We start from the raw sequence: 19,103 nt of genomic DNA on the forward strand, positions 1-19,103 counted from the left end.
AAATGTCAACACATGACATTCACCAATGTCTCATAATATCCATGATGGTATGTGCACTAGCATCAACCATATGATGCTTACCATAAGGATATAATTTCATGGCATATTTACGAATATTAACCATTTTAATATCCACCATGACATATCTCAACCACTAGAGATATGATCTATCATGACGTGTACACAGATATCAACCATATGATATCAATCATGATAGATTAGAAAATTTATTGTAAAGTCGTCACTCTACAATACTACCAAAATACAAGTGATTATCATTTAGGAGCCGTCACTTCTAAATGATGCACACAGGGACCTACAATGTCATAAAAGTGTTTATATTAAACATCTTTTAGAATATATTAGTACAATAATAAAGCTGAGAGTCATTCTCACAGTTTACATTTTAATCATACCAAGTTTACCTCAGAAGTGTTCTACCTTCGTTTTGACGAGAGATTTGGTGAATATGTCTGTTGATTGATCTTTTGTACCAATATACCTCAACTAGAATGCCTTTCTCTCCACAATGTCTCTAACATAGTGATAAGGCATTTCAATATGTTTGTTCCATGATGAGTTACAAGTTAGGAGACCGCATCACACTTGGTGAATCTCAAGCTTATCATGTATTCATCTTTTGAAGAATATTACATGGGACTCTATCCCATGAATCATAGAGACTTCTGACTGTTGCAGTTTCCTGACCACTAGAGAAACTATCTTGTCATGATCTTCTCCCTCTGAACCAAGATCCTTGGAAATCAATTTAAGTTGATCCTATAACTGCTCCCTCTGAAGCTCAAGTTCATGTATCAACTTCCCAACCTCTTGGATTGTCAGAGTCCCTTTGAATCTGATCTCAATCTTCAACTTAGTCAAGCATCAAGATCTTTCTCGCTTGGATGTACTCTCTTATGCTTCTTGATTCGTCAAGGTTTACTTTCCCAATGTTAACCCATGAATGATTCAGGAATATTATTCAAGGGTATAAGATACCAATCTCTTATTGTCAAACATTTCATCCTTCTGGCAACTTCCACAACTAGACTTAATTTCCTTGTCTGCTTTGTAGGAGATGTGGACAAGAATGTTTCTGAGTCTTTCACATTTGCAGTGTGTAATGATCCTTCTCATCCCTCATTTTAATGAATCTAAGATTTCACTCATTAGTACAACATAGCTGGAGAATCTGCTAGGTCTTTTACTTTCCCTGAAGGTTCCTTTTGGAGCTGCATAATTTCCAGCTTCCTCAATCATCTTTCTGGCCCATAGTGGTCTTTCCTTAGTCACATTAGTGTTTCTAGGTTCATCAGTTTAGTCCATAGGTTCAATGTGATTGTTATCTTCAATTAAGTCATGAGTCTCCCTCTTAACCCTAGTATTATTTCAAAGTTTTAAGTCTTAAGAGATGAATTCCTCCTTATTATGTGATCTAGGGTTTTGTATTTCTTGACTATTATATTTTCTACTAGATTCTTAAGTTCCTTAACCTTTTAAGAACTTCACTAAACTCTTTAAACTTTAGAAAATGCATTTGTTGCTTTCAATTCTATGCGAGCGCTCAGCCCGTGTTGGATTCATCATATCGCTACTGTAATAACTTAAGATCTTAGATCCCGCGTAACAATCCATTGATGACTTCCTCAAGTAATTTTCTACATAATACAAAAAAAATCCTCCTAACGAGGAAACTGCTATATTAATTTTATATACATATATATAGGATCTACTTTTACTGCTACATGTCCTTTTGATATTGAGGTTTTAGGTTAGGACTTTTCCATCATAAAAGTGATCCAGTGTCCCTTGTCTTTAAAATACAAGCTTTTCAGAATCTGAGTTGATCTTACTGACTTATGCAATTGAGGCTTGATTCTTGATCATGTCTGGGCACTTTACAGCAATATGACCATATTTATCACATCTAAAGCATTGAACTTTAGATAGGTCTCTTCTTTGTTTGAATGATTTCTTCTCGGTTGAGTCCTTGCCTTTCCCTTTCTCGAAGTTATTTTTCTTTCCTCTTTTGTGTGACTGAGAGTTTAGAACTTGCAACTCTTCATTAGAGTTTATTCCAATTCCTCTAGCGATCAATCTTGATCTTTCTTGAATGTAGTCAGTCTTTAATCGATCAAATTTGGAAGTTTGGGTCGTGCACTGATTCCTTGAATAAATGATTCCCAAGAGATAGGAAGCCCATTGAGTGCCAGCATGGTTAATTCCTTGCTATCGTATGTGTGACCAATTGTAGATAGTTGGTTCCTTAAGTCTGTTATCCTCATGAAGTATGAGGTAATAGTTTCTCCTTGGCCCATTTTGATATGGTGGAGTTCTTGTTTTAGAGTCAAAGCCCTGCTAGTGTTATTTATCTCAAACATGTTTTCTAGAGTGGAGAACATTAGATAGGCAGTATCTAATTTTGAGATAATAGGAACTATATGATCTTTTACTCCATCTACTAATAACATCATAGCTTTGTTGTTATTCCTTGTCCATAGGAGTTTCTCGTTTTCTTCCTCGGGTTCGTGTGAAGCCTTTTCCACAAATGTGTTTAATTCATGTTCCTTTAGTGCAAGCAACATCCTAATCTTCCATGATATGAAATTTGCAGCTCCTTCAAGACGATCCTCAGGTCTAACTCCATTCACCATATTGTCCAATAGACAATTCTAAAAAACAAATTAAATGAAGGTTAGTTGTCCTTTCTTGCAAATCTGATCAGATCTTTTCCTCAACTTGGCTCTGATACCATGTTAATGTTGATCAGATTTGGTTGTGGTAGAATTTATTTTATTCTCTATTGCTGATTATCAACTTGTTGATGTTCTCTCCTTGGTTGAATGTATTTGCCAACTTACAAACAAGGGTGCTGCTACTGAGGTATGGATATGTTATTTTATTTTTCAACTTATGATCTGATATGTATATCGATCTCTATGACTTGCACTTTCGATTTTTGTACCTGCCAAATGAATCGATATTCTACTCAAATATATATATTGAATTAGGAGGCATGTTTTCAAAGAGACATGCCTTCACGTGAATCTAATTCACGTGGAGACATGCCTCTTTGAAGAGGTATGCTCCTCTCAAAGTGAATGGCTGTGTTAAAGCAAACATGTGTTATTTCATATCGATTCACATAATGATTCGATTCACAAACAATATAGAGTTTAATCAATTACTTAATCGATATTATAATTCTCTTGATAAGTCTAGTCAATACCATTACACGATATGTATATTAATTTGCTATAACAGAATTTAGAACAAGATCGATTATGTTAATTGATTCTCACTGATCAATTCACATAAATCGATTCATTTAATTGATCCTTATTAATCGATCTGCCTTAGATGATTCATTATGTTAATCGATCCACAATAATCGACTTAGTATGATAATTGATTCACTTTAATCGATTCACAGAATTTGCAATGTAACAATAAATGATTTTCTTAATCAGTTTATATGATCAAAGATTGCTACATGATTGATTTATATGTTTGATTTATTTAATCATTCTCTATACTCATCATGATTAATAATAGTACATAATAATATTTCTGAGTTATATATATGTGCATATATATATATAATGGTATTTCCTAATTATTAATCATTCTGACTATAATCAGCAATATATAAATCAATCATGTATTTGATCATTCCGACTGAAGCTACAAATCATTAACAAATTATTGGGAAACTGGTAGCCTCCTAGTACGAGACATTACAACCTTTGAGTCATCTCATTTGATCAGGTTGTATAGCATATGAGGTTTCTTTGTTCAAGAGGGGATAGAATACCTTGGTATTTTATTCAATGTTTGAGTTGCATAAAAAACACATCAACAGGTGGTCCCTTAAGAAAATCATGTGGTACCACCTCATGTTTGAACACCACAATTGGATCCCATATCTTATTATTGTCATTATTCTAGTTACTAGAATCAAGAAGTGCCCCAACATCCAACTCAAAGATTGGATTATCAAAGGATGACTTTGCATCCATCTCAAAAAGAGGATTATCAACAAAGTGAAAATTATTTCTACCCTCTTGTTCCAACCAATTTTCCTATTGATTTAACCCTATATATGCAACTTTTGATTTCTTTGGAAATTGTTCCAAATCAAAACCCTTTTTAAAGCTATCAAGCTCTTCAATTACTTGGCTGATTTCCTTTGCCCTTCCTCATTCTTATGCTTTCTAAATTGCTCTGCAACATCAAACTGATTTTTTGATTCTAGAAGTGTCACTTGGACACTTTCTAAAGAAAGCTTTGTTGATTTAAGCTGAAAGGTGATCTCACCAACTTCCTTCTCTTTTCTTTCCAATGCATCAAGAGTATCTTTTGCAAAATTAAGGGTATGATCCTAGATCTTGAGTTAATTTTTGAGACATGCACAAAGAAGTTAAGGACTATGACAATCATAGAGTGCTTCATTAAATGGAATAATATGACCATTGAAGATGTTTTCTTGAAGTTTTTGGATATGATTGTGGATGCTAGTTTGATTTAAAAAATGTTTACACAATCAAATCTAGAAACCTCAAGCTAATATCATAGACTATTGAAATTTCATGTCTTTATTGAAGATGCTATTAAAAGACCAGATATAAAGTAGAGCCAAAGGCTCAAAAATACATTAATTGGTCATTTTTTTATTCAACTACAATTAACGAGTTACAATTATAAAGTATCTCTACTATAACCACCGACTAACTAACCCAAAACTAACAAATTAATGTTCTAATGTGATTGGTAATCACTTACCATATTCTCTGCACATATTATTTATCTATAAATATTAACATCCTAACAGTCACATGTGAGGACTAATTCCCAACATTTCTTCCTTTTGTGCTAACATGCAACGAGGAACTTTATACTAGCATTGCATCAACGATTGGCTTGGTCAATTGTTGCGTCTATCTTCTAAGTTGTTGAGGTTCACTTCTTTCATATTTGCCCACCCTTGATGAATGTTTTTCTTCCATGTTAGTTTCCCTTGATAATGCTTCCAATTCATAGCTACAAGACTTGTTGAGACATGCACAAACTCACGATTCTTGAGCTGAGTTGACCAAATGGAGGCCTAGGGACCTATGATTCAGTACTTGGTGAGTCCTGACAAGTAGGCTTGTCTATAAAAAGCAAGGAAAAAGAGCATAAAAAACTGAAAATGTTTAAACCTAAAAGCATGAAAGTTGAGCTTTGTTTTGGAGGACTTCTGCAATGATAAAATAATGAAAAATGTCATTTGCCACGAAAAATGTCTGCTCTAGCTTTAAAAAAAAATGTAAATCTTTTTAGGCCATGCTGGATGGAAGAGAAACATTTTTTTATTCTTTCATTTTTTCCCCAATTAAATTCCTAATAATTAAATTAGTTTTATACTTCTGGTTTGCATGCCAAACCCTATCCTTAGCGATTCTTGTAAGGTTGTAGTGGCATTTGCAAACTTGTCTGAGATACAAGCACATGACTCCACAATAAAGTTAGTAATGTTGTCTAAGGGATACAAGTTCCTTTCTACCATAGTTCATGACTCCACATTGTGATTTTTGTTTTTGATGTTATGGATATTGTTATCCATAAGTTTTGTACACCTTGAACACTTGACAATATTTACATATTTAAAAATCTTGTTTCCTTTAGTTAAAATCCGCTTTTATACTCATGTGTATGCGATCAAAGTAGCTTCTATTCAATTAGTTATTTTTGGCTTTCAAGTTTTTCATATTTCATGGTTTTTTCAATTTGCCAAGTTTGACTGCTAGTCCAAGTATGGGTCAAAAATCACCTTGCCAAATTTGAGCGTTGTCTGAGTCTTGTAACATTGATCTAAAAATTATTTTGTACATTTATTTTGAAAATTATTAGTTACTCCCTCCTTTTTAAAATATTCTGATTCTCCATTCCATATGCAATTACTTCCTTATTACTTGAAAAAAATCATTATTTTTACATTTATAAACAAATTTATGAAGTTTGCTTATCTTTATTCCTCTAAATTGTCAAAATCCCTTTACAGCTGATTTTGTACTATTACATGCCCCATGCATATCCCCTCTCCAATTCTTATTTACATCTTCGCAAATTGGACCCCTTTGTAAACTTTATCATACATTTTGCATGTGATCAACCAGTTAGAATAACACTACCCTTTAATATGAAGTGTTTAAACTTTTTTATAAAAACAATCAGATTGCACCAAAAAATCATTATTGTCTTTATCAAAGTTTGAATGTACTTTTTTAATCTCCCATAATCACTGTTCATTCAATAAAAGCAATGCATATTCAAAGTATGAAGAACCATACTCAAGATGAAGTAGTGAAAACTGCACATGGTTATTGACAAATATATTAGTAACCATAAGAGACAAATGGCCAAAATTAATTCCCACAAGCTACCTGACAGAAACAAATAAAAACCAAACAGGATCGTCCAACATCTTCTTGACTGTAACAGTGTATTGGTGACTGATTACAGACAGTAGCATTGACAGAAAAGATTAGATGGCATAAATGCCCCTGATCTTGTTGGAATGGATTCCAAACTTTTTGAAAACTTACAGATTCTCAGCATAAGCAGTTGTCACACAGTAACCACTTGGATGCATGTAATATTTTCCTCTTAATGCTGATTCCAGCCTCAAACTGGTTTGAACACTCACTGTTGTAGTGGTCTCCATCAACAAAATTTTCCACAAGTGATAAAATTAATTTCGCTGCCTGTGATGAATAGGTGTGGTGGCATGATCAACACAGCAATGAGAGTTGCATTTACATACTTACAAAGCAAGTAGTAGGCACAACCTGCAGGCAGCTGCTAATCTTCATGCATTTTGAACATTTCTTGGATAATAACATCAACATTTCTTTTTGGTCCATTCACACAGTGATTTTGGCACATATGATTTGAAACTTTCATAACAAATATTTACACACAAACCTTTGGCAAACTAAAACAGGGCATATTGACTTTTTTAAAATAAATTTCTCTTTGATGAATTTCATATCATAATGTAGCATGAAGCTCCGACTAAGTCAATCATGGATTCTATTGGCTTTGTCTTCTGTTTGAGGAAACTGATTCCATTTTTCTTAAGTTTAATAATAAATACTTTCTTATGTGTTCTTTAAGTCCATTAATGGCATGCTCATGGCTTGTTTGTAGCATTGACTTTTATTGAGATTTAGTGTTGTTCCACTGCCATGTTTCTCAAATTAGTTTTTGAAAATCATTTTGATGCAGGTTTCGTTGAAAAAATCGTAACATTCTTCATTTGTCTAGCTTCTTATAGGTGATATGGAATATAAAATATAACAACAAATTAAATCTAATTTGTCTTGGTTAATAAAGAGCTTAATAAACTGCATTATAGGCTGAAGATGCCAAGTTTAGTAACAGCAGGAAGTGCCCCTTCGTCTGGCATAATAAGTCGTGGGAGTATTCCTGGGCTCCTTACTGCATCATTTGATGTTACGAATTGTGCCATTTTTTATTGAAAAATATTATAAAAAATATAAAACCATTCACACCTTTGTTCTTTCTCTCAAAGATTTTAGGAGATAGAAATCTTCCCATTGAAAACGATGAAGATCTTCTGCACATATCTTCTGGAGATGTAGACAGATTGAGATTGGTGGAGGAAATAGAATCTGTAACTTCATCCGCCAAGCCTTCACTGGAAGAGATTGCTGCAATGGAAAAAGCTGACGAGGAACTGGCACGATTGTTACAGGTAATCTGTTGTCTGCCATCCTGATTTTATTACTCCAAAGTCAATGTTATTCAAGAGGATACATTGCCTTGTAATCTGTGCGTGTTTACATATAAAGCATAACATAAAATTTTTGACAGTAGAGACTGTAACTTGTTACATGGTACGGATATCATGGATGTATGGATTTGTTCATGAAATGAGGTTAAATATAAATTTTTGATTGGGAACTATTATTCTATTTATCAGAAGTATTGTGTGAACTGACAGGCTGAAGAAGATGCTCTACTCATCCAGCAACAATATGCTGGTCAAGGTAAAGAAGAATTTAAGAGAAGGGTTGAACCATATATAAAACAAGTTCTACTGGTATGCATATGTTTCATGCTTTAGCTGAGTGGAAATCTATTTTACTTATTTTCTTTATTTTTGTATTTCTTAGTTAAGAAACATGTGTGAGGACTTTTAAGAATGTGTGTCTAATAATAATTCCATTTGTAGTATGAAGATCCCGTTCGACTGGATGCAGCACAGAAATCAGTTCGCATTGATGAGCTCGAAGAAAAAGCCCTCATTGCCTTGGCCAAGGTAAAAAGGATTACCCATTTTGCTTTCAAGTTGAATACTCGATTTTGCTTTCATGTTCAGAATATGGATCTGTCGGCCTTCTATATTTATTTCAAGTAGCAGACATATACCAACATAATTTTAACTACATCTAGTGTGATTCTTTGAAGTCATCACAATTTTTTTGTTATTGCCTTTAGGGCTAGTTCTTGTTTCTCTGTAAACTTTGGAAAAATCTTCCTACATGATGAACTACTAAGATCCTAACCGGTACTGAGAGAGGGGTGGGGGGGTGAATCAGTACACACAAAAATTTGCTTCAATACTTTGACAACTCAGAACACAGATAACCGGTTGACTTTACCACTTTACTTAACCATAGCAATACCGGTCCAACAGAAATACTTCAGACAACATTCAACAGATCTCAGATCTTGATAGCTGCTTTACCAGTTTAGTCATGCATGAGTTGTATCAATAATACCACAGCCATTTAGCACTACATGCATATCCAACTTAATAAAAAACACACAATCATCACATGAAAACTCATAGCCCATAACACACAGATTTTTCACGTGGAAACCTGTTGATGTGTATTTTGTACACGACCAAACACAAAATAAAATACCCAGAGGTATCTTATCCTCTCTTGAGTAAAGTCTCCGAATGCTGAAGATATCATAAAAAAGGATCAATCGGAAGGACTTCAAGGTTCTGCTTTGTAGGATCTCTACTTGCGGATAAGCACCAGTGGTCGTTGTGTTTGCTGTTTCATCAAGGGGCCTTACGTGCTTTCAAAGAAAGCTTGTCCGTGTTACTATCTTTCCAAATGAGGAACAGGATTTTCCTAATACTAACAGATTTTCAAAAAGATCAAAAGGTAAGGGGTTTCAAGGAAGAGATACCTAAACTAATCCTAAGAATGACTTGATGAAGGCTGGTCTTGATAAGATTCTACCAATTTCAGTATCGCCAAAGGATTACAACTCCACTGGAATTGGTGCGATCTTCTAAGGGTATTCAACGATTTTCAAATCACCAAGGAGATAGATACTCTCAAGGAGATACGTACCAATACTTCCAATGATAATTGAACTCTTAATCAATTTCAATGTTTCCAATTGACCACACAAGGCGTTCTTACAATCAGTAAGAAGCTAGTAGTTTGGAATGTGAGTCTTATCAAAGATCAGGCACAACATTCGTCCTTCAAACTTAAAATCTAAATGATATTTCTACTAAAAGTGATTCAAGAAGATAAACAACCATGAAGATAGCCACAAGGATTGAAACAAAACACCATAACTTCAATATTTCATTGATCTCATAGCCAAATAAACAACAATTGTTCAACTTTCTCTCTTCACTACTCAAATTTGCTACTAACAAAATTAAACTTATTTCTCTCCAACTTTCTAACTTTTTTCTCTCTGTCTCTAACTCTTTAAAATGAAATGAGTGAGGGCTTATATAGCATCCTCAAGTACAATGGACGGCCTGGATCAAAAGAAGATCGATGGCTGAGATTTTGACACCTAAACCCTAATTAGGGCTTGTTACAAAAAAGTCCCCATTTAGATAAACATTATTAATCCATAGCCAATAAAAAATTGGCACAAATACCGAGGAGACATAGACCAATAGGAATTAAGTTGCCACATCATCTTATAACAACTTTTCATCTAGAACTTTGTTCCCTTTCCTATGCTCTTTTCTAGCATATTCAATGAATCTGGACACAATTCCCTCAATCTCAGCAATGGGAATCTCAGGAAGATTCTTCATTCGTTCTTCCAAATGAAGGACTTGATTAAAAGCAGTGAGAAGAGTCGTCTCCCACCCAGGCTCAAGTTCTTTGGTCTTCTCAATCAGGAACATAGTAGCATACATTTGATCTTGTTGCCTTTCTGTGATGATGTTCTTCCTTGCAAAAGATGACCTTGATTCTGTCCTCCAACTCTTGGATGTCCACATCTGTCTCGATCTCAATCCGCCTGTCAAGGATGGTACACAACACCTCAAACACCTTGTCTTGAATTGGATGGATGATGCCTTCAACTCGGCTGCATCTGGTGTTGACATCTTCAAAAAGGACTTCCTTCATCTGGAGCAGAGCTGACCACTGCAGGAGGCTATGGGTTCCTCCATTCATTATCTTTTCTTGCGTCAGAATCCTTCTTGGTGTTTCTCTTATCACTTGTAAGACTGGGAAGATAACATTTCTAGTGTGAGTGAATGCAGCCACAGTTATCATTAGATTATGGATAATCTCAAGGACCTGGATAGCTCGATGAACTGTCTTCATCATTCTTGTTGCAAATTCAACGGCTCCCTTGTGCGATTCATCAATCCAAGAACTCATGAGTTGAACTAGGCTCTTCGCCCTTTCTGCCTCACTTATTGATTCAAGAGGAAGTGCATGTAAAGGAGATATTGCTGGATCCTGTCGTCTCAAAGGCTGGTTAAGATGGCTAAAATAATTCCTCCAAGCACTGACCTCCTTTCCAAGCTTCTTATTCTTTTCCACTTCCTCTTTGAGTTTGTCTTTGAGTGTTTTCAGTGAATCAGTTGCTTCTTCCATAGCCTGCTCGGTGGTAAGTGGACCAAGATCAAATGTTTCTAGATCATATTCTTCTGCTAGAATCTCATCCTCATATTTGTCCACCACTGGTGTAGCTATCTGCACTTTTCTGGATCCTGTCTCATCTCTAATTACCTTTGACATCTTTGTGGCCTTCTTCTTCTCTATTGCTTCATGAGAATTTCCTATAAGGCTTTCCAAGTCAAATACATCTTCTTCCTCTTCAACCACAACTACCCTTGTCAGCCTCTCTTTCAACCAATCCGGAATGGCAGATCTTGTTTCCCTCACTTGTATTTCTTTAGGTAGAGGTCTATCTTCCCGGAAAGGAGATGTTGCTTCATCATCATTCTTTTCTTCACGTTGCTCATTAGCACCAACTTGGGGAGATTGACTTGATGAATGTTGAGGTGTCTGTCCTTTGCCTTGTTTATCATTTTGTACCATGGATTCCATAGACTCATCAATTTCATATACTATTTGCCTCTGATCCTCTCCTTGACTTGCTTCCTTTTCATGCCTAGAAGATGTGCTTGGTGGGCGATCAAGATTTATTTTCTGCTTCTTCTTGGAAGGTTCTTTCTTCTCAGGTCCTTCTTTCCTCTTTGAGCCTTTGGAATGAGAAGTATTCTCACTCACACTTGCCTCTCCTTCTTCTGGCCTTGCTTCCAAGGTGAATGTCATAGATACATTCTGCTCCTTCAACTTTTGATGCTGTATATCCACCCATCTGCGAGTGCAAGATAAAACGGGAGCCATCAAAGCTCTCAAGTCTAAAACCTCGGGCTCATTCCAATCTATCTTCACTTCTTTGTCTTCCTTTTCATAGGATGACTGGAGGTATCTACCATTATCCTGGGCTTGATCGGCTACTCTATAAATTTTGCATTTCCTGATGAGATCCAAGGGTAACCTGGAATGCATCTTTCTTTTGACCTCGACATCATCTTGGACATTCATCCAAAAGTCCTCCACCTGAGACTCATGCCTGTACTTCTTCCCAACTGTTTCTTCTATATGACCATGAGGATCAAAATTCTCTCTCGAGGCAAAGGATGTGAATGAGTATAGAGATAATTCCTTCTCTGCATCTTCCACTGCTTGAGTATTAGGACACACTTCAACTGAGTTCCCTAATATGATGGGCACGGTAATTCCATTTCCATGCTTATGTCTGGATGCCTTCGCATAAGCTGCCAATTGTCTAGTCACCTCAAGTAGTACTATCCTGTCTGTAGGATATCTTGGCAACATGTAGGGAGGTGAAGGACACCCATGAATTCTGATTTATGTGAATTTTGGAAATTGAATGAACCATGCACCATGCTTCTTCACGAGCTCTTGTGCGTCCAGAGACAGTCGATTGTGAATCCCACCTTGCAATATCCTGGTAATATTCATCGTGAAGGTGTCATTGACTAGCTTGTAGTCACTTCTGGGCGGATGATGTAGTTGAACATAAGAATCACAAACTCTTATTTCTCCGGGTCCTCTTCCAACAACTCCTCTGTGAGGTAGTCCTGCATACTCAAAACCTCTGATCAAGGCATATACAACATATGAACTCATGTGGAATGAGTTGGTAGGCCTTAGTCTTCTCAATTGCACGTCCAGGCTGTTGCTAATGATTCTAGCCCAACTAAGCATTCCCTTTCCTTGGACAATCAGTTGTATGAAGAAGAAAATCCATTTATCAAAGAAGAAAGCTTGAGGAGCACCTGTGACCCGATTGAGCAAGGTTATCAAATCCTTGAACTCTTCTTGGAAGTCGATTCTGTGTGGTGTATTGGGAATCTTGTTCAGGCGAGGTCTGCTCTTGAGTAGCCAATTCTTGTTTATGAAGTTCAAGTAGGAATCAGGATCATCCTCATAGATCGACCTAGCTCCTTCTAGACTTTTGTAGACCATTTCTCTATGTTCCCGGAGATGAAAAATCTCACTTATAGCTTCCTCCGAAAGATAGGCTAAGATAGTTCCATCCTCGGCCACGATCGTCCTTGAGTGTGAATCATAGTGCTGGGCACACTCAATCATCAACTCATGACACTTGACTGCGGGAGGGAAACCTGCAGCTTTGATGATGCCACTCTCAATTGTTTTCTTTGCAACAGGTGACGGATTGCCGATGTAGTGCGCTTCCCGAAACTTCTTCACATTGAAGTTTCCTAGGTTGGTGTCTCCGATATTACTCCACTTGGACACGATCTTGGTCTCTAATTCGTCATTTCTTTGATCCTCCTTGATGAGAGCCTGTCGAGTAATGAATCCTCCGGCCTTGGGGGTCGTCATTTGACACCTACACAAAAGCTTAGAGTTAGGATTTGAGCGTAATATCTTCATTATAGGAGATTTGAGACCTTTCAAGGAAATAACTAAATATTAATTTGAAAATAATGATAAATCTAAGAATTATGGATTTTCAAATTAAATTAAAATCAGATTGTACAAGACTTAGATTTTCAAAATGATTACTATGGAAAATCAAACTAAATCTTGAATAAAAAACTTCAAAAATCTGATTCTTCGTACCTCTTTCTTGAATTTTAGCTATCAAACTTGAAAAAATGAAAGAAGGAAGATGATGAATTTGCTGGGCAAGGATGTTTGATCTAAATTTCTGGTCTTCCTTTGGACGAATTATGCTCCAATCAGCCTTCAAAGAATTTCGCCTTCTACTAGCCTTCAAATACTTTGCAAATTCTGGAAATTAACCTCCAACTTAGCTAGAATTCGCTCCTCTAGATCTGCTCTTCAAGCTCGCATGAAAACAAGGAATGAATGATTTAAATTTATCAAAATACCCCTCCCTTATATAGGGCGCTCAACCTAATTCTCCTTGAGGCCGACTTGACAAATATGAAATAAAATGAAATAAAACCCCTTTCAAAGGATGGCCGACTTGGCAAATAAAGGGAAAATAATAAGTATTGAGCGCTCAATCATAATTTGTTATTTTTTAAATTAATTTCAAAAGCTTTAAGGGTGGATTTTTCATTTATTTCAAGGCTTAGCAATTAATTAATTAAATTATGAATGCCTTAATTCATGGCGAACTTGTTTCAGCCTCCCAAATGTCTTGTAATAGGCGAATTTTAGTGAAAAATTATGGGCTAGCTTAGGAATGTCAAAGCTTGATTAAGGCTTGATGAAAATTATTCTCCTTAGGTATTAAAAATATCCAAAGTGATGTAGGTCTAAATCCTTTCAAGGCTTGTTTGGACCCCTTTTCTAGGCTTGTTCACTTCATGACTCAAAATCTTTACAACCTAGATTTGCAATCTCTCATGTCCTTGTCTTCACAATTTTGCAACTTGCCCTTGACTCAATCTAACAAGGATGAAAAAAAGGTGTTTTTGAGGATTTCGCCCTGGACCCTTTGGAAGGGTCAGGAGTGATTTTCCTGACTAGGCCATGAATACCATACTTTCTTCACCTCTAAATCTTCCGGAAGGCGAGCTTACGCTTGTTTTGGCCTAACAAAGTCTTGGATTTCAACTTTTTAGCTCTTCACATGAGTAAATTGGGTGAAAATAGGTATTTCGCTCTGGACCCTTTGGAAGGGTTAGGAGCGATTTTCATCATTTGGCTCGATTCCTTCAAACTTGATAATTAGGCACCTCTAATCTTGACCCACACTAGACTTGGCATAAATTTGAGGGAAAAGATATGTTTTGAGAAAATTCGCTCTGGACCCTTTGGAAGGGTCAGGAGCGATTTTCTCTTTTTAGGTCAAAATTCATCTTTGCTTGATCATTAACTTCCTCCAAGGCAATCCCTAGGATCTATTCATCTCAACCACTAAGTTAGCTCAACAGGATTTTGAAGGAAACACTGCTTTTTAGGAATTTTCGCCCTAGACCCTTTGGAAGGGTCATGAGCGAAATTTATCTCTCAGGCCAATTTTCCAATCTCCTTCACTTCAATTCATCAACATTCGCTCAGTTTGAACCCACTTCCCAACCTACTAGCATTGGCTTGATCTTCACAAGGCGAAAAAGGTCAGTTTTGCTTAGTAACCTAGCCAGGGACAGGACCTATCCAAAATTTCGCTCTGGACCCTTTGGAAGGGTCAGGAGCGAAATTCTCTCTTGAGTTCAAAATTCACATTTTTTGAAGGTCCAAATCTTTCCAAGGCATTCCAAATAGTTTCTTTCACTGTAATCCAGGCCTAGTTTTACTCGAACCTTGAAGGAAAAGGTGACTTCAGTGTTTTTCGCTTTGGGCCCTTTGGAAGGGTCAGGAGTGATTTTTTTTGCTTGTAGCTCATTTTTCATCATTCCAATTTCAATCTACCTCACCAGGCTAGGAAATAGTTTTCTTCTTTCACCCAATCCAAGTTTGATTTGTTTTTGCAAGGCAGAATATGAGATTTTAGGATTTTCGCCTTGGACCCTTTGGAAGGGTCAAGAGTGAATTTCCTCCTTTGGCCTAAAAATCATCACTTTTGAAACAAACATCAACTCAAAAGTGGTCTCAAGGGCATTTCTTACCTTAGTCTAGCCTTGTCTTAGCACAAATTTGAAAGGAATAAGTAGGTTTTAGGATTTTCGCTCCAGACCCTTTGGAAGGGTCAGGAGCGAAAATCTTGTTTTAGGGCTATTTTGCCATCCTTTCAACTTCAAATCACCTCCAAGGTATAGAACATCTTGTCTTTCTCCTTTCCAGGGTATAAAAACCAAAATCTTGTCTTGAATTGCAAAGAAAAAAGGGAAATTTTCATTAGGCTTTCAAATTTGCATTCTTGGCAACCAAAATATACTCTAATGCAATCCAAATGCTTTCTCACACCCTTGTCCTAGCTTGGCCTTGCTCAAAATTTGGAAAAAAGATGTTTTCAAGTGTTCAAAATGTAGAGTGTGATTACAGAAGCAAAGGAACTAAAGTGGATCTGCATTGGCATTGAGTGTTGTTATCAAATCAGTGTATTACATGTTGACTTCTAACCATTTTAGTAGTTGGAAAATCCCTTAACCAAGTAGCTTTAACAAGATTTCTGTAAATCCTTTAATAGGGTGACTCAAATTCATTGAGTTCTTCAAATCCTCTTGCAAGGTAACCTTTAACAAGGCTCTAACCTTTAACCGAGTATTTAGCCATCCCTTAATTGAGTGATCCCTAGCAGGATCGGTTCCTAGCAGAACCTATTGTACCTATTGTAAAGTCCTTAACTGGACTAGGCTCCTAACAAAGCAGACTTTAGAAGAGTTCAAAGAACAACTTGTGGGTATTCATCCCCACCGTGGTTTTTCATAGTTGGGTTTCGATGTGAAAAATCAGTGTGTTATGTGTAATGCTTTTTCATGTGATGTCTTAGTGTTTTTTGTCAGGAGCGAAAATCACCTCTAGGCTCAATTCCTTCACCTTTCATGGTCTTTAACAACTTAAAGTCACTCTTAAGGGCAACTTCCTCTTGATTTTGCCTTATCCCACACTTGACCTAGCAAAAACTTGATAACCAAAAGAAATTTTGAGAAAATTCGCTATGGACCCTTTGGAAGGGTCAGGAGCAAAATTTTCATTTTTGACCCAAAATCATCATTTTCTAAACTTGAAACTTCTTTGCAAGGTAGGATTTCGTCCTTCATTACCCTAGGAATAAGAATCCATGTCCAAGAAAGGTCAAAAGATAGGTTTATAAGGAATTTCGCCCTGGACCCTTTGGAAGGGTCAGGAGCGAAATTTCCTTTCTTGGCTAGAATCCTTCATTTTTACAACTTCTAATCATCCCCAAGGATTTCAACATGTTCATACTTCATCTCATCATGCCTTGGACATCAAGTTTTGGCCAAATAAGGCAAGAAATGTCTCTTAGAGAGATTTTCACTCTGGACCCTTTGGAAGGGTCAGGAGCGAAAATCCCTTCTTGGGCTAAATCCTTCATTTCTACTTTCCAAAACGACCTCAAGAGGCAAAAGCAAGTCATTTTCCTTCCATCCATGCCATAACAAATCAAAACTTGATTTCCTTTATTGCAAAAGTAAGAGCTTTTAGGAATTTCGCTCTGGACCCTTTGGAAGGGTCAGGAGCGAAATTTCCCTTTTTGGTCCAAAATCCTTCATTTTCAACGCTTGAAAACCTTTCAAAGGTAATAAGAATGTCCAAGCTTCCTTCCAAGATACCCTGCAAATAAAAAATTAGCCAATCTTAAGATGAAATGAGCTTTAGGAAGATTTTCGCTATGGACCCTTTGGAAGGGTCAGGAGCGAAAATCTCATTCTTGGCTAAAATTGCTCATTTTTCAAGCTTCAAACCACTTCACAAGGCAAAATTAGATCATCATCCACATTAGGAGCAAGGTTTCCAATCCATTCAAGTCAAGAAACAAGGTTTATGATGAATTTCGCTCTAGACCCTTTGAAGGGTCAGGAGTGAAATTCTCCTTTAGGTCAAAATCTTGTCCTTCAAAAATCCACAAACTCCATCTCAAGGCAAGATCAAATCAATTCACCCTCAAACATGCTCTAGAAAGCAACACTTAGCCAAAACTGAGAAGAAAAGGTGGTCTAGAAGGATTTTCGCTTTGGACCCTTTGGAAGGGTCAGGAGCGAAAATCAAGATTTTAGCTTGATTCTTGACCTTTTGAACTCTAATCCTTCTTGATAGGCGAACACAAACCTTTCTTCACGCATCCTCATCAAGATCTTGTCTTTAGCCAAGTAAAAATGAGAGCTTTCAAAAATTTCACTCTAGACCCTTTGGAAGGGTCAGCAGCGAAATTCATCCTCTTGACTAGTTCCTCACCTTGGTTCATTTCATTTCCTTCCTGCAAAACTCTTTCAATCATTATCAGGTGCATTCGCTCATCAGTTTCTGAAATAACCACTCCGATCTCCATCTGATCACTGACTTTGCTCAATCAACTCAGACCTGGAAGCAAACATGACTCTAACAAGAAAACCATCAAACTGGACCTACCCTGACCTTAGACCTATCCACCCTGCTCTTCAATCTCACCATCCCGATTCTCCTGAAAGGAATACTTCATTAAGGCAAACTTAAGGTACCAGGTAGACGACTAACGACCTCCCAAAATTAGGCTAGACTCAGCTTGAAAGAAACCCCAAAACGAGCCATCAGAGATTAACCCTAAACTAGCCAACCCAGGCAACCACTCACTCACTCCGAACCCAAGCAAGTAGAGAGAAAAACTAACTAAGGGAAAGCAAAAACCCTAAGAAAAAGAGGGGGTCCCCATTCTGATGGGGCGATGTGTGAAATGGTCACAACATCTGGCGACACCACTAAGAATGTTCGCGAACATCTGAGAATCAATCCATCTTAAAAGAATACTTAGAGAATCTTCCTCAATAAAACAGGGAGTTAAACGACACTTACAAGAAGAGACTTTCGTATTGAGACAAAGTACTAAGTCCATAGTTATCTATGTGTGTGCAATGAGTTAATTCCCACGACAAGACAATCATGATCTCCAGGTTCCCCTGTGATTAGCTATGTAGTTTATCTGAACCTCAAAAGCATCCTGGATAGAGCCTCGCTACCAGTCAAACGTCCATAGTCCCGACGAGGTTATCGCCGCAAGCTCACAAACATTGCTCCATTGCCAGCCGGGCGTCTATAGCCCCGATGGAGTTATCCGTATATTCTCGTTAGCCAATTTTGGTATTTCATTTTACTTCATCTTTTCTTGATTTTTCTCTTTCATTTCCTCATTTTTTTTTTTGATATTGCTCTTTTATTCCATCAATTCCTTTGGCTCCTAAGCGGTGAAGCTTACTGGGGTTTGAGGATTGCGGTGGCGCTGAAGCCAGATTTTAGATTTTTCACCGATCATAGCTTAGCCTGAAAACCATAACGACTCGGAGATTATAAGTGTGAAAAGATATAATAACTGAAGGACGCTAATATCTGAGTCCAATAAGCCAGTCTGTCTTCATTGCAAATACAGCTTGACTCAAAATTTTATCAAGAAAAACTTCTTCGTTCTTCTAAAAAGACTTCATGATTGACCAAATGAAATGGACAATCTAGCGGGGAGTCAGAGTTCTTCATCACAAAAGCGCCCTTTTCAAATGGATACCCCTCAAAACAAACAAACCAACCCAACCTAAGACATCAAGAAAAAAACACCTAAACCAAAACCTAAAACAAAACTAAGGAAAACAACCAAGACACACCAAACACCAAACCAAACAAACCGAATTGAAAAGAAACTAGGCTAACTATATACAAAGGCAGACCTCCTGAACTTCTAGG

The 19,103-nt window shown here is 36.9% G+C and overlaps 1 protein-coding gene across 2 annotated transcripts in view; it reads left to right on the top strand.

Annotated features, from left to right (window-relative positions):
* The window catches only part of LOC131063638 (peptide-N(4)-(N-acetyl-beta-glucosaminyl)asparagine amidase), a 200,048-nt gene that overhangs the window by 17,051 nt on the left and 163,894 nt on the right, over nt 1-19,103 (top strand). The window contains exons 3-5 of one of the 2 annotated variants that reach the window (XM_057997528.2): nt 7,577-7,759; nt 8,009-8,107; nt 8,240-8,326. In XM_057997528.2, the coding sequence (XP_057853511.1) occupies nt 7,577-7,759; nt 8,009-8,107; nt 8,240-8,326 (369 nt within the window). Of the gene's footprint in view, nt 1-7,576; nt 7,760-8,004; nt 8,108-8,239; nt 8,327-19,103 lie in introns of those variants that run through there. The other variant, XM_057997529.2, reaches the window with a different exon arrangement.

Source organism: Cryptomeria japonica, chromosome 4 (assembly GCF_030272615.1).
Source record: "Cryptomeria japonica chromosome 4, Sugi_1.0, whole genome shotgun sequence".
In the NCBI taxonomy this organism is placed as follows: Eukaryota; Viridiplantae; Streptophyta; class Pinopsida; order Cupressales; family Cupressaceae; genus Cryptomeria; species Cryptomeria japonica.